The 22,300-nt window shown below is 44.8% G+C and overlaps 1 protein-coding gene across 8 annotated transcripts; it reads right to left on the minus strand.

Annotated features, from left to right (window-relative positions):
* Positions 1 to 329: 329 nt before the first annotated feature.
* Tpm1 (tropomyosin 1) lies at positions 330 to 21,583 on the minus strand. Of its 8 annotated transcripts, XM_035443789.1 has the most exons (9): positions 21,219 to 21,576; positions 13,642 to 13,775; positions 12,097 to 12,214; positions 11,019 to 11,089; positions 10,176 to 10,251; positions 9,669 to 9,731; positions 9,320 to 9,389; positions 7,794 to 7,872; positions 5,812 to 6,005 (listed from the first exon to the last, which is right to left on the minus strand). In XM_035443789.1, exons 1-9 carry the CDS (start codon positions 21,348 to 21,350, stop codon positions 6,002 to 6,004), a joined length of 747 nt encoding a protein of 248 aa, XP_035299680.1. In that variant the 5' UTR covers positions 21,351 to 21,576; the 3' UTR covers positions 5,812 to 6,001. The 8 variants fall into 8 exon arrangements, with proteins under 8 accessions (XP_027267079.1, XP_027267077.1, XP_027267083.1 ...); XM_027411278.2 differs by lacking the exons at positions 5,812 to 6,005; positions 7,794 to 7,872; positions 10,176 to 10,251 and adding exons at positions 330 to 1,173; positions 10,688 to 10,763 and having other exon boundaries at positions 21,219 to 21,577; XM_027411276.2 differs by lacking the exons at positions 5,812 to 6,005; positions 7,794 to 7,872 and adding an exon at positions 330 to 1,173 and having other exon boundaries at positions 21,219 to 21,572.
* Positions 21,584 to 22,300: the final 717 nt, after the last annotated feature.

A 22,300-nucleotide genomic window follows, 5' to 3' on the forward strand; every position in this document is an offset into this window, starting at 1 on the left:
CCACTGGCTGAACTGAAATGTGGACGCATCACTGTTTAAGACTTAGCTACCATTTGAGGGGAAAAATCCATAGCAGTAAGCTCTCCGTAAAAGGTCTCTTTAGTCCACAGAGCTTTGCCAGGAATATGGAAAACGACTTTTGGAAAGGGCTTTTTTCTGACCACTGCCAGCCACTTCAACATACTTATATTGCTGAGAGGGTAACCAGGGGATCTAACTTGGAACATCACTGCAAGCAACCAGGCAGGTCAATCACAGCCTAAAATTCACAAAGTTAAAAAAACAAAACAAAAACAAAAACACAACAACAAAATGACAGGACCACCAGATTTAGAAAATGTCCTACAATGTGCATTTTATTCCATATCATTATACAATGTTTACATATAGTTATAATTCTTAAGAAAATGCCTTTACCAATTATGTATGTAGTGCCTAGATCTTTTACCCTGACATGGAGAACTGGAAAGAGGGGCAATCCACATTGAATGCTCTCCCTGCTGAGATGGAAGGGGCTGCAAGTGTCAGTTGGGAAGGAACAGGACTCTTAAAAGACCAGTGTGGCTTCCAGACCCTTGACTTTAATGAACACAGGCGTAAGAAACCCATAGTCTTGTCTGGAAGTAAAACTCAAAACAAAATAAATTAGTGTTGGAGAGAAATCTAATTGTATAACATTGAACAAAAGACCCCCAGGGTTCCTTTGTTTAAAGTAGCACCAACTTGCACCTGCACCTGGTTGTCTCCAACATCAGTCTTCTTGGTGACTCCACCTTGGCACTCTGGCTGGAAATCTTTCTGTTTTTGTGAGGCTTCCTACCCTGGCTAAGCAGACTGCATGCCTAAATGCTATGAAGTGTGGCAATGTCAACCTGGGAAATGGCACGTTTAAGTAAGTACCCCAACTTGGGCTTGCCTTTCTGTATCTTTCCCCACTCCCTGCCCTAGCTGGTTCTTTGCAGATGTTTCGGTGACAGTGGTTAAAAGTATATAAAAATGCATCGAAGGAGTTTCTGGGAAGCAGGTGTTTAAAAACAAAATAAAACAACGAGAGGGAAATGAAAGAATGTGGCCGCAGCTAAGGAGGTTTTCACATGTTGTTTAGCTCCAGTAAGGTCTGGTCCAGCATCTGGTGCATACTAAGGTTTTCTTCTTTGGCATGAGCCACTTTCTCTGTGATGGGATTAGAAAATTAAGTCATGAATAGCTGCGCATCAGACTTGGTAGTGGTTTGTCCATTTAGTAAGCAAACATCAATCACACACACAGAAGAGTAGCACTCTACATGCGTAAGACATCACTCATTTCCAGACAAGGCCCTGGGTGCACCTCCACCATCCATCCACCCTGAAGTGCAAGGTGTGTTTGGTGAAGGCTCACCCATTGCGTGCTGTGGGAACAAGGGAGGGGTAAAAACCAAATACAGCTACAGCACTGTTACACAAACTGCAGTTAATGCCAGGACAGGGTTCTGAGTTACAGACGGTTAAAGATCTGGTAGTTGTATAAGCACACAACCTCACAGAAACAAAGATGACACAAATAGGTTTCTGACCGCTTTTTAAATGGCTTATTTCTACTGCTCACAAAGGGTTATGGACACATCTCATGCACACTTCATTAGGACAGTCTCTTAGTATTTTTATAGTATCCTACTTATTAGCATGACACTCATCAGATTCCAACACCGTTAAACCAAACAAAGCGTACCTTTCAACCAGGGACTTCTGATGAGCTCCTGTTTTCAAAAGCTATTTTGCCCAAGCATAGGTACATTGAATCACATTTCAAACACTATACATGTTATGAAGATGTTAGGAATACAAATTTGTAATAGATATTTAAAGCAGGATGCAGTTGTTTAGAGGAAACAGAAAAAAAAGCTTTTTGGGGGGGAGGGGGGCTCATTATCAGTCAGTTCAAAGAGGACCTGTTGATGCAGGAAGGGCTGAATTGACTGGTATAAATATTTTAACATATACATATCATAAAAACTTTTGGGGCTAATGAGGATTTACTGATATATACAAAAGAAAAATGGCAAGGCTGGCCTTCCAACCAATGCCTTTCCTTCCCATTTCTGCAGAAAGTGATCGTTTTCAACCCCAAGAATCATAGATTTCCTGAACATGGGTTGCATTCCTAGAACTCGGCCCAAGTTTGTGCACACAAGTTTTTAATCCTCATTCAGGGCCAGCTTTAGTTCGTTAGTTAGTCGGCGGTTTTGCTCGAGTTGATGGTAGAGTTGATCTGGACAGGTCAGCAAGGGTTAGCAGAAAAGAAGAGACAGAAGGAAGAGGTTAGCTCAAGTCAGTGAGAGGCAGTTAACAGACTAGAAAACATGGATACGCAGGACAGCAACGGTGTACCCTGACCCTGAGGCCCTCTGGCAAGTCCTGGCAGGATGAAGAAAGGGCAGGATCTTGATGTAGAACAGAGGTAAAGAGGTGCAGGATGAGGGAAGGAACTCATGTTCCTTTTGCACCTCATTAAAAACACCTTATGGCCTGGGCAGTGGCGGCACACGCCTTTAGTCCCAGCACTCCGGAGGCAGACAGGTGGATCTCTGTGAGTTTGAGGCCAGCCTGGTCTATAACTCTTGAGTTCCCGAACAGGCTCCAAAGCTTCAGAGAAACCCTGTTTTGAAAAACACCACTCTGTGAACTGAGCTATGTGCAGTTTGGGGCAACAGATTTGGGGACTAAGGCCATGCTGGAGGCCAGCCCCTGCCACTCATGCCTTGCTAGAGCTCAGCAGAGATTCTAGGTGAGTCCCTGACAGTCCACTTCTGTCCACCCCTCCTGAACCCCATACTCTCTGCTCAGGGTTCAGGGTGGTGCTGAGCTGGTACTACTGTATCTGCCCCATGGACATGTTTTGAAAAAACTCCCCATTCTCCTAGAGACCAGGGGGACAAAGTCTGAACTCTCCTCCAACTTCCACAGTGTGTTACCTACAGCAAACAAGTATTTATCTCTGCTCCACACTGATTCAGAACTTATCTGTATGCATGCTTCAAGAGTATGACATTCATGCTGTGTGCTGCCAGCATGCATAAAATAAATAAAACTAGGCCAGGAGGATGACTCAGCAGCAAAGGTGCTTGCCGCAGAGCCTGATGACAGAGTTTGATCCCCAGGTTCTACACAGTGGAAAGAAAACCGACTCCTAAGACTTCCTATGTACACTGTGGTATGTGGACCTCCCTCCCCCAATAAAACCCTGTCAAACATCCACACTTACCCAGTGTGATAGACGTTTATTTACTACTATGTAACCCATCCAGGTGGCAAAGCAGTCCACCATGGGACTCAGCCTGTGTCTGATGATCCAGGGGACAGGTGGTGACAAAGAAACCAGCACACACTAGGAAAAGTAGGGTGTGTGTTTGCTTGGAATGATGGGGACTCTGTGGACCTGGACATCCTACTTGATGATCTTGGAGAGCTAATAATCCTACTGCCTAGTGATCAGCCTCAGCACTTATTGCTGGGAAACTAGGCAGTTCTGACAACTTTCTTTTGGAAATGGTAGGAGATGGGGGAAGTTGTTATGCACCTTGTTTGTTGCATACTATGAAGAACTATGTTCAACCCAGGCCTTTCCCTCTTATCTACATTTTCTGAATATTCAAAACTCCAGATGGCTGTCACCTCCTCCAGGCAGCGCCCAGGAGACTTTCCGTTGTTTGTTGGCTCCAAACACAATGTTTACCAGTACAGACTTACCCCATTCCTCTCTTCCCACACTGCCAGCTTAGAACAAAACACCCAGATCAGTCTTTCCTCTACCCTGCTACCTTCCAATGTCTCCCAGATACTTAGAAGTTGCAAAAGAGAAACCCCATTACTACATCATCATGGGAAAATGCCACCATGAGCAGCAGGCAGGACTGTCCCATTTGCTGAGCCCAAATGTTTGGCCATCTAGAACAGAAGAACACTGGAGAAACCCTAGAGAATCCATAGGCTGACTGGGGTGTAAACTGCAGTGTGCCCTACCTCAACCCCCTTTGAGCCTTGTTCTTTCTACCTGCAAGGGAGCTGGTGGGCTGATGACCTGAGAGCAGGGGTCAGACACATTTGTAAGTGCTCTTCCTCCTGCTCTGCACAGACCTCAACTGTCTGGAGGCCTCTGGTCTCAGAGCTGGCAATGCTGTTGGTTTGGTTCAACTGAGGCTCTTGAAAGAGTTGCCAATACAGGGTGACCCTTGTTAAACAGATTCTTGATCAACTCTACTTGCTGTCTGTGCTCCTGATGTGCACACCTTAAGCTACTTGGGATCTGCCTTCATAGTCCATTTGTTCTATCACCCTCACAGTGAACACTCACAGGTGTGAGAAATCTCTGCAAGAGTCAAGAAATATGTATTCCAAGATGCATTAACGTCAGCTCAGAGGAACTTCAAGAGTCTTATTTCCTCTGTGGCAGAAGGCTCAGGGAAAGGGCATTGCTGTTACTCTGAACTTTAAAAAGATCAAGGTTCGAAATCAGTGAGAAGTGGACCCAAGGGACCCTCAGGGAAAGAAAAACAAACAAAAAAGAAAAGCAAGCAAGCAAACAAAAACCCATGAAACAAAACAAAAACACACAAACAAACTCTAAAACCCAGAAACTGCAGAAGCCTTTGCAGTCTTTGGTGGAGAGACACTGCTTGGATCATAAAATTAGAGTTTACCATGTCATTAACTAACATATCTTAATTCAGACCCTTTGTTTTAAAAAAGAAAATTCTCTCTACTCTGAAGACTTCAGGGTAAATGACTATTTTCAGAGTTTGCCCAAATTTACTTGAGGAGAGTGGTATGCCAGCCCTATTAGGCTAACAGGTACCACACGAGACAGGAGGTTACTCATGCTTAAAATACAGGAACCGAGCCAGGCTTATGTTAAGGCTAAGAAGCCAGAGGTCACATTATTGTTGTTTTGCTTTGTTTTGAGACAGGGTTTCTCTGTATAGCTTTGGAGTCTGGCCTGGAACTCACAGAGATCTACCTGCCTCCTGAGTGCTTGGACTAAAGGCATATGCCACCAACGCCTGGTCTAGAGATCACTGTTCTAAAGTCCTAAATCTGAAATAAAAGTTACTAAACTGCTGTTTGTGACTGAAATCAAACATTTTTTCTTGGGTGGGGTGGGTGGGTGGGCCATAAATCAACTGCAATGAGGGGGGAAACTCATGTGAACACACCTTCTGCAGAATATATACAGTGTGCTTCCGAACACAAAAATAAACCTAATACAGCTAATATTTAGAAACTCTATAATGTGATGTGTTCAAAATGAAGGTATCTGTGTAATGAATATATTTGAAGAAAAAAAACTTCAACTCACTCTGTGCTATAAAAGGTCAATACATAACCATGACTTACAATCCTAGTTTTTCATGATATGCAAACTCCCTAGCTAGAGTATAGGATGGCTACACAGACTCCCAGTACTTAGCCAGGCAGAGCCATCTCCACATCAGCACAGAGAGGGTGCCACACCCCAAACTAAACTTTTGGCAGAGGAAAACATGGCTCATGCCAGAATTTGATTCCCACTATCTACTGTGTGGAGGTTCTGAACCCAAACTGTCACAACCATCACAATTCCTAAAACCATAGATACCTGGGCCTCACTCCAGTGCCTAAAATTCAGGTAATATTTTAAAGTTACACAAGGAGCTGCTACTATAGAAACTTCTGATGTCATTATATAGTGTGCAGGAAAAAAATGTGCCCTTAGATGCACGAAGCAGAACTGTAGTTTTATTCAGTGTTGACACAAAAATATCAATAAATAAAGAGTAAAAGAATAGCAAAGAGGAATAGCTTACAGTGTTTATTTTACACTGGGCGAATAGCTCCTGTACAATAGAAAGCACAGTGTGTGCCTGGCCCTAAGGTGGGCGCTAAAAGGAAACCTGGGTCAGCTGGAGAACAGACAGATGCAGAGCTCAGAGAGGTGGGACATCCAGCTTGATGAAGAAGTCTTGGAAGGTATGAAGCAAAGAAATTTATCTGTGTGAAACAAAAGTTAAGAGAAAGAGAAAAAGTGGTGCAACAGAAAAGGAAAAAGGAAAAAAAAAAAAAAAAGAAAACCACATGGATGACAGCAGTATGTGAAATGCAAGCAAGTGTGTTAAGGCATGTAAAACCCACTGCCAGCTGCACCACAGGGAAGCCAATCCTGGCAACTACTACCTGGACCCACAGCTGCCATGGGCCAACCTTGAGTGAGATCTAGTTCCAGAACTACTAGGGCTGTTACATAGAGATACTCTTATCTGGAAAAAACAAAAAAAGAAAGAAACAAACAAAAACAAAAACAACCCCCCCAAAAAAAAACAAAACAAAAAAACAGAACTTAAACAAAACCAGCCGGGTGTTGGTGGCACACGCCTTTAATCCCAGCACTAGGGAGGCAGAGGCAGGCGGATCTCTGTGAGTTCGAGGTCTCCTGAGCGAGTGCCAGGATAGGCTCCAAAGCTACACAGAGAAACCCTGTCTCTAAAAACCAAACCAAAACAAAAAACAAAATAAAACAAAACAAATCTTAAACTAAACACTCCTTTTGGGACATTTCATTACACTCAAGAGTTTTCCCCATGGAGTATCACATTTTAGGATGGTGGCTACAAATGGCTGCAGATAACTTGGTTCCACTCTTCATTTACTAACGGTGGAGAAAGGCATGCCCTTGTTTCTATGCCAATAGCCAGGCCTCTAAAGGATATTCTGGAACCTCCAAGGCAGCAAGCCCATGTCATGCTCCTGAAGCTACTACATTTCTGAACAGTCACAGAAATACCATTCCCAGCTTTGATGGGACCCAGCAGTATTAGAATGAAGAGTCCTCTGTGAAACATTCCAGGGGTTAGAATCGCAAGTGGTACAAGTGCGGTTAGTAATATGTAAGTTAGCCGAGTATGTCTGAGGGTCCTCAAACAAGGCCAACATGAATAAAAATATGGACCATTAAATTCCAAATTCATATGTGTAAATGTTTTTATTTCTTGCGTCTCTGATGTTGATTGTGGCAAGCATTTACTATGGGGTATTTTATTTCCATTTGATATAATAAACATAGCAAATAAGACTTGGTTCATCAGGAGACCATTCATTTTTGCTCTGGAATGTTTTTTAAAATTTGTTTTATACAGGGTCTCACAATATAGCCCTGACTGGTCTGGAACTTGCTATAGACCAGGCTGGCCTCAAACTCAGAGATAAACCTGCCTCTTCCTCCCACATACTGGGATAAAAGCCATGTACCACCATGCCTGGCTATGCTCTGGAATTCACTACAGGGAGGGAGAGCTCTGTTCTGTACCATACTCATTTCCTTTTCCTCAGATTTTCAATAAACTGATACTTTAAACTTAACAGTGTTAAGTGAAAAAGACCACATTGTACTTCACAGAATCCCAGGAAACAACTTGGTATTTCTTCCTAACTTCCTGCACTACTACATCATGACTTTCTAGTTTTATTTGAGTCTGGCTTAAGGTTTTAAAGCGATAGTACTCAGGGCCATTCAGAGTCCAGTTCATCTCTTAGCAGAAAGAAGCCAGATCTGCATTTATGGAATAAAAGGAATCTGAAATGGTTTGCAAGGACTGAATACACTTGGCCTTTGTTAGTACAATGTTAAAATGACCGTGGCTATCCTAGGCTATCTATGCAAGAGAGCCAAAAAAAGGTGCAAAAATGGAAACCACAGACTGAGAAGGGAGCCGTGGTGAGTTCATCACACAAGCATGAGGGTGAGGGTGAGGGTGCGAGCAGGCAGGGTGCATGAACATTTACATGGAAGTCATATCGTTGAGAGCGTGGTCCAGCTCCTCGCTGATGGCTTTGTACTTCAGTTTCTGAGCATACAGCTCGTCTATGAGCAGGAAGTGGAAGGCAGAGATGCAAGGACATGGGGAATGATCAAGAGATGGAGGGTGAGCAGGGGTGGCGCGGATGCCATCCCGACACGTCAGCAAGGAAAGGGCAATGCATGAAGGGGTTGGTGCCGCAGCAGATGGCCAGTGCAGGAGGCGTGCGATTTGTTTTTAAAGAAATTGAAACAAAAACAAAGAGAACAAAAACCCATTAGGAAATAAAACAAGAAAGACCCAATATGAAAAACACAACACCAACGGTAGGTAATACCAATGAACCGTTAAATCCTAAAGACACCCACAGAAGGAGGTTCCTCCTGGTAGGTAATGGAACATCTTTCTTTTCACAGAGCTGTCTATTTACACTGGAGTAGTCAGCCACCTGCAGCTGTAAGCTACAGGGGAAATATCCAAAGGCAGCAAGTTCAATTTCCCAAGACAGTCTTCAAACCACTCGCTTCTTGCCCAAGCCAGACCATGGGATATTGAGTTTTTTGGTGGCACTTAATTTTTTTTCATGGCTTTCTCTCTTAAGCTGCCTGTTGCTAGTACCAGAAGTTTGAAAGCAAAGGCAGTCACAGTTTGGGGCTTCTCCACAGTTTAATCTTTGTAATGGTGGTGAGTTTGCCATACACCAGCAGGCTCATACCCATACCCGTTCTCTCTTCTTTTTTTTTTTTTTTTTTTTTTGTTGTTAGCTGTTTGTTTTCCTATTTCTTTTTCAGAGAGGATCTGCTGGCTGGCTTGGGATTTGCTATATAACCCAGAGTGGCCTCAAACTCACAGAACTCCACCTGCCTTTTGCCTCCTAAGTGTTGGGGATCAAAGGTGAGTCTTCCCATGCCTGGCTGCTATCTTGGTAATTAACTGCACCACCCTTCAGCCCCCCTTCAACCCGTTCTGCCTGTGATGTATGGTGTTCTTTTGTTTGTTGTTATTGTTTTGAAAAATGCTGAAGTGTGATCCTGAGACTCAGTGCCCTATTGACTCCTACCCTCTGTCCTGTTAGGATATAGAATGCTAACGAATGGCTTAAAAAAAAAAAAAAAAAAGAAAAAAGAAAACAAAACCAAGCCCTTCTGGGCACACACTTGGAAGATGGGTGTGTTTAAAACAAATCCACATTGTTCTGACAATTAGGAAATATCACCAGAGACACAAAATATACCAGAGTCACATTCATCTATAATTACTTCACTCAGTGAAAAACAGTCCAGACCCACTTCTGAAGTCCAAGAAATTAGACATAAACAGTCTGGTGGCTGACTAGTCACCCCAAGAGCTGAGGACTTGGGTTTGAGAGCTTCGGTGTCACAGATGAGAGCCAGACAGGAAGTGTGAGAACAAAAAGGAGCATCAGGGAGGAAGCCCTCGGATTGGATGACTGACTGCTTTATCAAGACGGTTATTCAACAAGAACTGAATTTAAAATGTTAAAGACCTTACCTTCTAAGTCATCGATGCTTTTCTCCAATTTAGTTACTGATCTCTCTGCAAACTCAGCCCGAGTCTCAGCCTGTAATGATTTAATTCATTTGAGTCAAGGTTAGGGAGATTCCATCCAGTAGCTACAGATACAAGGAAAACCAGAGGACAGAACTCAAGTGTGTATCACCCGGGAAACGTCAGGTTCAGCCCCTTCCGTGAGCGACAGCAGCTAGTTAACACTTTTACATGAACTACAAGAAAACCTCTGAACATGCCTGCCTCGGACCACAGAATCCAAAGGACTTGACCCATCCACAGAACCTTAATTGCAATCCAGCCAGTTTTCTCCAGGCCCTCACAACATTACCTCCTTCAGCTTGTCAGAAAGAACCTTGATCTCCTCCTCATATTTGTCTTCCTTCTGCGAGTACTGTAATTAGAAAGAGCGTTCCAGATGTCAGGCTGCGGCTCTCACACTCGCACCTTCTCACACAAGGAACGTGCCAGCCCAACCAACAGATGTTGGGGATCTCCTAGCAGGTAACAGAACCTCGGGTATCATATGGCACACTACAATACATTCTCTGCTTTCTTGCCTATTGCTTTACATGGGATAAGAGTGAGATAACTTATCCACTTGGCACTTTGTTTAAATTAAATTGATGATTTACCCAACATAAGATACATTCTCCACTAATCTTGTCTTAAGAACAACACAACAACAAAAACATCCTACTATCCAATAACCATTAGGAAATCGTCTCAAAATGTTGCCACTTGCTAAAATGCCTCCTGTGCCTTTACTTTCACCAGCAGGGCCTCTTTTGAGCAGCACTTATGATGGTGTCTTTCCCACTCCCTGCTCCTGGCCTACCTTCTCAGCCTGAGCCTCCAGTGACTTCAAGTTGTTCGTCACCGTTTTCAATTCTTCTTCAAGCTCGGCACATTTGCTAATGTTTTCGATCAGAAGCAGAAAGGGTGGGAGACAAGCCCAAGGAGCGAGGAGAGAAAAAAGGAGAGGGATGGGAAAAAATGAAAACTGAGTCCTAGAGATGGGGGGCTGCCTTAAGTAGCCAAACCACGAGGCACGAAGCTCGGTTTTGCCATGGGCTCTGCCTTCCTTTGCAACAGTGGAAGGGCAGAGAGACAAAATCCAGCAACTCCAAGGCGTGATAATTTGGCTTCTTATTGGCCACCCCTCAGAGTATTTATGAAGGGAAAAACAAAGAGCATAAAGGACCAAGAGAAAGCACTTGAAGCAAGATATAAATAGCAGAGGGTGTAGTGAAGGTACAGTCATTACACCAAACCAACCAGTAGGCATTGGAAGCTCAAAGCTGTCTGGGATGCAGTTAAACCTAAAAACCACACGTGAGCCATCAGTACCTTATCCTCTGCAGCCATTAATGCTTTCAAGGTCTGATCCATTATTCTTAATTGTTCTTCCAGCTGTCGGACTTGGCTGTTAGTGGACACAGGAAATGCACAAGGCCATTCACAAAATCAGTGCAGGTAAGGCATGCAGTGCCACACGCATTCACAGACACCCCACATGGTTCCTCCATGTTCCAAACTCATGGCTCATCCACATCACATTGAGCACACAAGGAGCCTGGAGCCAAGGTGGGTAGGTAAATGTGCAGCTGCCAGAAGGTCATGCTGTTTTTAGTCGTTGCGCTGCAGAATCCCCACAGGTGGTGGCAATGGGCCCGCTTACCCTTCTGAGAGCTCAGCCCGCTCCTCTGCACGTTCCAGGTCACTTTCAATGATGACCAGCTTACGGGCCACCTGCAGCAGGGCAAACACAGCAGACACACTGTGGTCTTGCATACTTTGTGTAGGGGGTAGTTATAGGGCAGAGATTCTATCCATTGGCCCTAGGGATTCTTGTCTACAAATGGGATGCTCCTCCTTCTGCAGACTAGAGACAGCCAACTCTCCCTCAGCAGAGACCAGGGCCCTGCTAAGAGGCCGGAATGGTTAGCTCTTCCCAAGTGGAGTCTAGATAATTACACAGCGCCCAGAGCAATTCTCGGAATGAGAGAAATATGAAATCTGCAATCTTAAAAATAGCAGGATGATGAGACATGAGGAGGCATTTTAGACTGAAAAGGCAGGGGCTGCTGAGAGTACCAAAAATAAACCCACGGACTATACCACACAGGGATCTGTTCAGCAGACAAGAGCCAGTGAGATGACTGCCAGGTCAAATCTGCAGCCAGAAATGCCACCCCAGAGAAAAAGTTCCTCCGAGGCAGCTCAAAACCATGGAACAGTTTCAGACAGCCATGATGAAATACAGAAAGAAAAACTGAAACCTACAGCCACTCGGGTTGTCATCATCACGTGCCATTGCATAGGAACAATCACCAGGACCTACTTCACTGCAGACAGAGCCTGTGCTAACAAAGGATTTCTACCACCCCAGAGAAGCCTCTAGGAATCTCCCAAGGAGCTCTGTGGTCCATGTTCTCTACAGCATCTGAACTGAAACATCTGTGCCATGACAACATGCCAGCTTCTTTCCCTAAGGCCCGGCTCTCCCTCTTCCTGGCTAAAGATGTTTCTGTCTGAACCTTTAGGGTGTGGGGAAGTATTGATCTCTCCACCCAGGGCACATGACTGGCTGGCTTTATCACAGTAAGAACCAGTTTCTTCAGGTAAAGGAACCTTGTCTCTCAGAACCACCCACTTCTATCAGGAGAGCTGTTACACCCAAGGACCCACCCAGAGCATCCTACTCCCCCGAGGTCACGGCTGTGAAGTCTGTAAGGCTCTGGGCCCCAGAAACTGACCTCTTCATACTTGCGGTCAGCATCTTCAGCAATGTGCTTGGCCTCTTTCAGCTGGATCTCCTGAATTTCCATCTTTTCTTCATCTTTTTGGGCTCGGCTTTCAATGACTTTCATGCCTCTGGAAAGACAGACAAGCAGGAAGACCCGAGATGGAGAGATGACTACTGCTGCTACTGTGGGGTATGAGTCTCCATGCATACAGCCGACCAAAATTGAACAGAGAGCCATTTATTTTCCAAAGCATGGAGCAAAACTTTCAGAAAAAAACACATTTCTCTCTGGTCACTGTGAATGAGATCTTTGGGTGCACTTTGAATACTGGTGGAACTTCTAAGACACCTAATCTTAAGTGGAAGGTGCTATATCAGGTTCCTATTTGAATCTGGGAAGCACGAAAACAAAGGAAGCTACCATGCTTTATTTGTTAAACGTAGAGATTTTCTCCTTTTTCCTGAGGGAAAGGCTCGGATTAAAAATGGATGAATCCAGGTGTGATGGTGCATCTTTAATTCCTGCATTTAGGAGGCAGAGGCAGGTGGATCTCTGAGTTAGAGGCCACCCTCGCCTATACAGAGAGTTCTAGGATAGCCAGGGATACACAGAGAAACCCTGTCTAGGGTGAGAAAGAAAGAAGGAAGAAAATATTGGCAAAGAAAGAAAATAAATAGGTGTTGGGAGGCAAATCTGACACTGAATGTTATAGCATGGTGTTATAGTTCAGAAAATGTTAACTGACCTAGATTTTACACATTTATGGCACACCTTTGAGGGGATTTCTAGACCGGGCTAGAGGGGGCGGGGCACTCCAACTGTGGGCAGCACCATTCCACAGGCAAGAGTCCCTGACTAAATAAGCAGGAAGCTAGTCAAGCACTAGCATTCATTGCTATCTGCTTCCAGACCATAACTTGCCCACCAGGATGGGCTCTGTGTCTCTTTGAACTACGAGCCAAAATAAACCCTTCCTTTTTAAAAGTTGCTTCTTGTCGGGTGTTCCATCACACCAATAAGAAGGAAATTAATAAAGCTGGCCTGTGCGAACCATGGTTCCCTTTACTATGACAAGGCTGGGTGTTTACATATAGGTCAGGTTACAGTAGAAATAGGTGCAAAACAGGAGCACCTGACTGTGTCTGTGTGTACATGTGTATTAAATCCAAAACATTCCACCTATGCAGAGCATATAGATCACATCTGTTTTTTTTTAAACACTTGTGAGTCACCATGTGGTTGCTGGTAATTGAACTCAGGACCTACAGAAGAGCAACTAGTGCTCTTAACCTCTGAGCCATCTCTCCAGCCCAATCATATCTGTTTTATCTATGCTTTCCCATCTACCTGCCATGGTGCCTTTCCCTAAGTCTGCATATATATATATGGGTCAGCAGAGACCAGAAGAGCCCTAGGCTAGAGTTAGACAGTTGTGAATTGTCATGTGGGTGCTGGGACTCAAAAAAAGAGCCAGTGCTATTAAATGCTAAGCCCCCCCCCCAGTGTGTGTGTGTGTGTGTGTGTGTGTGTGGTGTGTGTATGGTGTAGTCTCACCTCTCACTCTCATCTGCTGCCTTCTCAGCCTCCTCCAGCTTCTGCAGAGCTGTGGCCAGACGCTCCTGAGCACGATCCAACTCCTCCTCAACCAGCTGGATGCGTCTGTTCAGAGATGCTACATCAGCTTCAGCCTAGGCAGAAAGTGAGATGCTTCAGAGCCGGGAGGAAGTGAGGGTGGTATCTTCAAAAAGAAACCGGCCAGAACTAAAGTGCTGGTTCCAGACAGGAAGTCTGGGGCCTGGTGTGCGCTATCTTCCAGTGTGTTGCAAGCTCTGACCAGCTCAGGTCCTCACATAGGAGCAGCACACTTGGAAATACACAAACCTAGAAACAACTCTCAGCAGAAAGTGGGCCATCAGCAACACCACCCTCACACAGGAAGGAAAGCTTCCTCACAGCTCACTGCATGCTGGAAATGTAGACAGCAACATCAGGCCCTATCCAGGCTCAGCCACACAGTCCCCAGCAGTATGATCAGAAGTTGGAATGCCATGTTTCATCAGCAATCCTTTCTTTGAGCAACTTCTCAAAGGAGCCTTACAATGAAACTGAATGTTTTAAAACCAAGTGTTTTTAAAAACACATACTAGGAAAATTAAAAAAATAAAAACCCAAAACCAAAACAACAACAACAAAACCCATAGCATATGGAGAACTAATGCCATCTAGAAACTTCCCCCTTGCCCCACCTTTTTCAGTAACTTCTTTAGAATAACTGGCCTCACTGGAACAAAGCCAAGATAAATTTCCCAAGGGTTTTGACCTAAGCTATTGGAATTTCTTCAAAGTCAAGGTTGCTACAAGAAAAGTTTCACAGGTCTAAGGAGAAAAGCAATGTGGATACTGTTTTTATTTTGAATTAAAGTTATTTAGGGTTTTGGGTGGGCAATGACTGATTGCTGTTGTTAAGTACTTGCCCAACTGTGATAAGGGTCGATCCTAGACTGCCTGGAAGGGAGGGTGGGACTTGCTAATTAGGTAGCAGTCATTTATCCTCATCCATTCGGAACCTGTGTTCATCAAAGGTTATTTACCCTTAGGATATTTAGGAGTCAATTTTCTTACAATTGCAATACTCTCTCTAGAACCCATGATACTAGGCACGTCTGTCTTTACTGAACTCTATGTTGCTTAAGTTCAAGGCCTCCGCTCTCCACAGAGGCCAGGGCTCCATAAATGTCTATTTACCTTAGCAAGTAAAAGCATTTAAACAACGGCAGCTTTCAAAGCTCGCACAAGAACTGGAAATGCATGTGCTTTTGGAGAGGCCCGGGTCATGGCCTTGAGTCACAGGAAATGAGACCATTCAGTTCTGTGCTCATCTAGATCTGTGTCAGTAGTATCTGGAGAATGGCAGTGAACAGGGAATCTCCCACCACCATGAATGGCTGTAGTCTTTTTTAAAAAAAAAAAAAAACAAACATTTTAGACACACTTATCTCAAAGAAAAAGCTACTATGTAGTGTAACTGGCTGCCAGGGTCAGGAAGCAGGGCCAGTGTGAAATTTAAGGGAGGGGCAGTTACAACTGAACCATCCCACAAGGTCAATCATCAGAGAACGCTTGGAACTTGGCCGAGCTGTGAAGTTCCTGAATGACTGGGCTTTTTCCTTGAAGGGTGGGGGAAGTGGAATAATCAATTTCCTTCTTTCTTTCTTTTTCGTTTTTTTTTTTTTTTTTTTGAGATAGGATTTCTCTGTGTAGCCCTAGCTGTCCTGGAATTAGTTCTCGTAGATCAGGCTGGCCTTGAACTCACAGAAATACGCCTGCCTCTGCTTCCCGAGCACTGGGATTAAAGGCGTGCGCCACCACCGCCCGGCCCAGCCCAGTTTCTTAACTACAGAGAACAACCATTCCTTTTCTTTTTTTAATTTAATTTTTTTACTTTATGTGTATCAGTGTTTTGCCTACATGTGTGCATATGTACCACGTGTGTGCTTTCAGTGCCCATGGAGGTCAGTTCCAGGTGGGTACTTGGGAACAGAACCCAGGTTCTCTACAAGAGCAGCAAGAGCTTTTAATCTCCCTCAACCTCTTTAATTGGAAACATACACACATTAAGTTTGGGGTCAGGTTAAATTTCTTCATCTTGCATGTATTCCATTTCTAGGAAAAAGTAAAGTACTCCCTTTACAAACAGGGAGGGAGTTGGAGTGGAGACAGAAAACAACCCAGAAAACAAAAACAGAGAGTCAACTGGGATAGGTGTTTCAAGTCCCTCTATTCTTTCTTCTCTGACACTAAGGTGGAAGGTTCTGGGCTACCTCCCAGTACCCAGTGCCCAGAGTAGTCTAACCTATACAGACAGATCCTGACCAGCTTTAGTTACAAGAAAATCAGCCATTTTCATTAGACAAGTCATGTAAATCATTTTTTTAAAGGCCAAGAAGTGCTGGTATGGATTTCTCGAGAATGCCTAGGTCATGTTCAAAAGTACTTTTCTTACTATATTGTTAGTAATAAAATCATTATCATTTAATATAAAAACAAATGTCCTCACCACACCAGCTGTTGGCGAATCAGAGAAATGTGGGCAGAATTAAAAAACAAACAAACAAACAAAACAAAACAAAACAAAACACCTCTGCAGCATCAAATTCTAAGTTTCCTACATTGGAACCAAACCTTGAGGACCCCACTCATCCACGGGATGGCTGCTGATGGGCAGGGGTGGGAATGAACTGGGGCAGGCAGAGCACTAGAAGGCCAAGGCACCCATACTCACCCCTGCCTGCTTCTGCACATGAGGGCCCACCACATTCAATCTGCACACCCTTCTCTTTGCCCCACCCTCTCCATACATTTTTCCTTTGGCTCTGATGCTGCTCAGCTGAATGCTGCTTTGTAAATATCTCCACTCCCCTCCCCCCAGCATCATTTTTTTTTAGAACTCTAAACTCCCCAACACAGTTTATTTAATGTCCTCCAACAAGACTGGCCAAGGGTTTCACAATGGGTGCCTATGCAGTGGCTGGGCTTAAGGACTGGTTCCTTTGGGCCAGTTTTGGCAGAGAGGACTGGCACCCACAGCAGAGCTATAGGGACCACATCTGGAGGAGTGTATGTAATGAAGCCCTTTTGTTTGAACTGGACTAGAACCTAGGGATCACATAGGGTCAACCACTACCTGGACATATGACTCCACTGGGAGACGCATAATAGAAACAGACTCCTGGGTCCCATGCCTAGAGATTAGGACTTGAGGTCAGTGCAAAGGGGCAGGAACCACAATGTAAATGGCAAGCCTTTCTTCTCTTCCATCACCACCCAAAGAAGCTGGGAAGTATTGCAGGAGTTGCCCAGCAATCTCCCTACTAAGCTTGAGGGACACCAGAGTAGAAGGTTCTCTATCACACCCTGACCTGCAGCACCCCAAGCAATCTCAGAGATTGTATGGACAGATACTAGCAAAGAAGTTACTGCAAGAAAATCAGCAAGCCACCTCAATTATTTTTTAAAGGCAGGCTGTTCTGGTGGGTAACCAGTAGCTCATACAAGGACACAGCTCTCTAACCCTCAAGAATGAGAACTTGAGATTAGTGCCTGGGAGTCACTAGACCACCTTCCCAGGGGAAACCCTGTACTCTGGCTCCATAGGCTCTCTTATGCTGGTCTAGTAGAAATTTTGGAGATCTCCTCAGAATCCAAGATGACTTTAATTTCCTAATAAAAGCCCAGCCTCTCATTCTCATACTCTCATTTTGAGTCTCTGATGTCTAGGCTGGCTGGTGATGCTTCTGCCTCCGCCATCTCAAGTGCAGAGATTATTACATGCATGAGTTACCCTGATTTACTATGTTCTGTGTTCCATGTCATCTTTACCAGCTTTTGTTTCTGGTTTGTTTTTTTCCTCAGGGTTGAGGCTTTTCTAGATATTTCCTGAGGGTCTCAGTATCACAGCACCCAGGTCTTCCTAAGTATCTGTTGCTGCTGTCTGTCAGAACGAGCCTACTGCCCTGTGCCTATCAGTTAAAATCCGATAGAATTAACAAGGCATTTGGGGAGGGTCAAGACCCCGGATGCAAATTATTCCTAGGCATGTAAATCACCCTTAGAGCACTGAGTTAGGTTTCTTCTAACAAAGGCCCCATAAAGCAACATTGCCAGCAAAGCCTTTCCAGTTGGGTTGCTGGTTTCAAAAGTGCTATTGCACCCCAACATGTAATGAGTTTACTCAGAAAGAGACTGTTGTATTGGGGAGATTATGAGCCCTGGTTAAACCACCACCCAGTGCTCACACATGTGAGATCCTTAGTGTTGTACATGCTCCCTGCCTGTGTAAGTACTAGCTTCCACCAAGGAAATCCTGCAAGCTCACCATTCCTACCCTTCACCCTGCCTTCAAACAAGGAAGTGGCTACCTTCAGAAAAACACAGGCACACATCATTGCCCTACCCAAGAAGGAACTATGTAGAAATTAATGCTTTCACTCCAGCAAAGCAAAATGTTATTCCAAACTAGACTTGAATAAAGCCCAAGATTTACATGAAATTCACATGTTTTAGCCAACACATAAAGAAGAAAATCCTTTACTCTGAAAGCCAATATATTTTCAAAGCCCTGACTGAATCCAAGCGGAGCCTGGAATGATCAAAGGTCAGATCTTTTATTTCATGTAAACTGTAGTTACAGAGAGAGTTTTACCCAGCTTGCTGTGTAAGACCGAAGTGACTAGGGCCAAGCTAAACTTCTGTCCTTTCCTTTTATGGTCAAGAAAAGGAAAACACACACACACACACACACACACACACACACACACACACACACACACACACACACACAGGACATTAGGGGCACTCCCATGGATAGCAGATAAACACAGCCTCCTCTATCTGGGCCAAAGCCTGTAATTTGTGAGGCATGTTTGTGTAGCAAGAGGGAAGGGAGCGAGGTACTGAGGTGCCTTGCTGTGACTGCATAGGAAAGTGGGAGCCCAGAGTATTGCCAGTCACTGCCACTCTGGAAGTGCCAGGGCAAGCACAGAGCACACTCAGTTTCCTGGTTCCAGAAGAAGCTGCCAATGCTAGAGTCAGGAAAGGGCTGGGGATTTTGGGAAACTGGTTATTTCCCATGATTAATAGTTATCCATTAAGAACCTGCCAGCAGCCGGGCATTGGTGGCACATGCCTTTAATCCCAGCACTCTGGAGGCAGAGGCAGGCGGATCTCTGTGAGTTAGAGGCCAGCCTGGTCTACAAGAGCTAGTTCCAGGACAGCCTCCAAAGCCACAGAGAAACTCTTGTCTTGAAAAACCAAAAAAGAACCTGCCTGCACTTTTAAGTCTTCTCATCTGCTAGGTTCTGCTCAGAAAGCTGGAGAGAGAAGTGGCTTTTTTCTACTTTAAACACACATATTACCATCCCACAAAACCCTTAAGACACAAGACCTAGAGTCAAGCATTATATCAAGTAAAGTAATTTCATTCCAAGATTCTAAAGGGCCCACACACCTTGGGAAAACAAACAAGGAGGAAGTGAGCGATACCTGTTTTTTTCCAAGGTACATACCAGTTTAAGAGGGCCCATTAAGTCTACCTCAATCTTGGAGTACCTGAACTGGGGCCAACTCTACACTGAGTTTTTGCAGTGGCTCATGGCTTTGTCACCAAACCTTAATCTTAGCTACCAAGAGAAACTGTTCCTGCTAGCTTAACTTACAGCCTAAGCTACACCTAATAACCACTTAAATTATCTCTATCCATAAGGGAAGTTCCAGTTTAAAAGTCAGAGTAATCAGCAATGTGCAATTGTCTCACCAGCTGGTCACACTCGGTCTCTATTGTAAATCCTGACCAATCACCCTGCTAGAGGATTTCTGAAAAAAAACGATTTTAAAATCTTTTTTAAAAGGATTTCAATTGCTCTAAATAAAGGCATAAGGTCTTGAAAAGAATGAAAGCTCTGTCCTTAGCAAACTAGCCTGGGAATACTGCTATAAAACAAAACAAAACACAAGGATGTACAAACTAGCAGGTACTCCTTTTGTGTGTACTGCCAGTCACTAGGCCAGTAGTCTAGTAATGCTCCACCACTAATGCCTCTTCAACCCACAGTCCTTTCAGCCTGCCTGATTCACCTCCTAAAATTGAGAAAATAATTGGTGATTAAAAGCATTAAATGGGGGAGTTTGGGGGGTAATGAAGTGAGTAGGGCCATTTTTAGGAGCCTTTGCCAAGTAATTACGGTAAAGAATGCTAGGCAAGGTGGTGCTGGACATTGTTAATAAAGAGCAGTTTAAGTGCACTACCTCTGTCTGCTAAGCCCCGCTGTGATCTCTTTACATACTAACCACATTTGACTCACAGGGAACCAAAGCATTAACAGTTGTCCCCAGCTAGAGAGGAGACAAGCCAGGTTTCATATCCTGACCAACTGGACCCAGTGCTCTGCATCCTGGTTTTTAGCTCACTGGTTCACAGTGGTCAGCCAGGCACCGATCAGAATTAATGTATCACCAGTTGCCTTAAGACTTCTACAGCGAGACTTTTACTAACTAATCCTCAAGCAAATAGACAAGTTATCTTTTGTCTGTTGATTTTTAAAAATCTTTATCTGTATTTTTATCTTAAACTTCCTCTAGTTGGGCCTTCCTCTTAGGAAAACTCCCTTGGTTCACTGTATTTTATACAAAACATGTTGTGGAGTTTCTGCAAGACGCCATGCAACCATTACAAACTCTCAGCCAGGAGGAATGACTCAATTTAGAATAGTCTTGTGTATATTAAGCACAGTTGGACAGCATATTATTGTTTGTCATAAAAGCTCAAGGTGTTTGAATACCTTGATTTAAAACACAACACACACACACACACACACACACACACACACACACACACCTGATAAATATCTAATATCTAAACTCCCTTTGAAACCCTGTTTCTGTTTGCTGGATACATTTGCCTTACAAAGAAAGGAAACCAGGTACTACATTAGACAAGGAGAGGTAGCCAGCAAGAGGTACAACCAGTAACTATTGACTCCTGGCCAACTTTTCCTAAAACTTGTAACAAAAGGATATCTGTTGTAGAGGGATATCCACTTGGGAGATGGGAGGTCTAAGAAACCTAAGGCTATAAGGGAAGCAAGCTATGCAAGTTAACTCTTCCCTCAGAACCTAACCTCAGTGTCTAACCTCCATGGAGAAACAGCCTCTAGGAACCAGAGGATCAACAGAGACAAAAAAAAAAAAAAAAAAAAAAAAAAAAAAAAAAAAAAAAAATCCAGCATGCGCAGGCCCCGAAGACCCACAGTGTTTCTCCCCAGACACTGATCTTTAATGACGCCCCCTTCCAACCCCAACATGAGTAAAAAAAAAAAAAAAAAAAAAAAAAAATGCCAGCAGCGCAAAGTGCACATCCCTAGGACATAATTCATGACCACCCCAGAAATGCAGTCCTCTCACAGGAAAAATGCTGCTCCCAGAACCTTCTCAACAGCACTATTGCTTCGCCCAGAAGGTTTTGACTTTACACTAGGGAGATAGATACATAGGCATTACTAAGCAGCCGGGTGCCAGTTGGCCTAGGTGCGCCAGGTGCGGCGTGGGGCCTCGGGGGTGACGGGTGGGTCTCTTACGGTCTCCCGCAGCTTCCGCTCCTGATCCAGCTCGCGCTGCAGGCTGCCCGCACGCTCCTCCGCGGCGTCCGCCTGCTCCTGCAGGCTCCGGATCTTTCTCCGCACAGCCTCCAGCGAGCTGCTACCCGCCATGGCGAGGCGGCGGCTGAGGCTGCGCTCTGCCTCCGCGCTCTGTAGCTGCTACTGCTGCTGCTGCTGCTGCTACTGCAGCTACTGAGCCCAAGACCGGTGTCCCCTGCGGCCCAGAAGTAGCCCGGAAGTCACGGCCCCGGGGCCGCACTAGATAGCCGCGGGCGGGTGCGCGAGAGCAGAGGACGGGCGCGGCTGGCTGGCGGGCGGGGCACGGTGGACCCCGGGACCTGGCAGCCGGTGGAACCACTGCGCGTGCGCGCGGGGACGGCCGGTTTTAGGGCTGCTTCGCCTAGAGCGAGGCCACCGCAGGAGGGCGTTTGCTTCCATTCCGCTGCGCCTGGGTGGCCGCAAGTAGAGGACCTGAATTCTAAAGCCTATGGCGACTCCTGCTGGCCATTTGGAGCGCTCCGGAATCCCGATTACTCTGAAGCCGAGCTGGGGTAGGAGCCTGGACCCTGAATGTTCCCTAAAGGAACTGTTCTGGTGGTAAAGAACGCCAGCATTTGGAATGCTAAAGGCCATGGCGACTCCTGATGGGGAAGCCTATAGTATGATAATTTAAGGGAGGTGGTTCTTGTAAATAATCCCAGTACACAAGCTACTAACTACAAGAACCCCAACACCCGAATTATCTCACCAAGTGTAAATTACTATCTGACACTGCAGAGTAGTTAGACGGTTCTAAATACAGCTTTTTAGATTTGAATCTGGCTCTTAGGTCTCTGCTGGTTGTGCGACTTTGGACAAATGACTTCTCAGGGCTTCATCTCTTAAAAACGAGTATAATAGAACAGGACTCTTCATGGGGGCTGTTGTGAATTATCAGATACTATATACAACACTTAACCATGCCTTACACATAGTTAAGAACTCAAACGATATAATTAAACAAACACAGGCACTACCTTAAGAGTTTGACTGGGCCCCATATCCAGGTGTGCAATTGCAGG

Source organism: Cricetulus griseus, chromosome 4, assembly GCF_003668045.3.
Source record: "Cricetulus griseus strain 17A/GY chromosome 4, alternate assembly CriGri-PICRH-1.0, whole genome shotgun sequence".
Taxonomy (NCBI): Eukaryota; Metazoa; Chordata; class Mammalia; order Rodentia; family Cricetidae; genus Cricetulus; species Cricetulus griseus.

Bases quoted from the DNA above. Each gene is read 5' to 3' on its own strand.
- Tpm1 (XM_027411274.2), bottom strand. From the start codon at position 21,350: ATGGCGGGTAGCAGCTCGCTGGAGGCTGTGCGGAGAAAGATCCGGAGC. The intron at 11,090-12,096 runs GTCAGTTTCTGG...GCCCTGCTGCAG, and splicing joins CTGACCGCAAGTATGAAGAG to GTGGCCCGTAAGCTGGTCAT. The intron at 6,006-9,319 runs GTAAGGTCTTTA...TGTTTCACACAG, and splicing joins AAGCATCGATGACTTAGAAG to ATAAATTTCTTTGCTTCATA.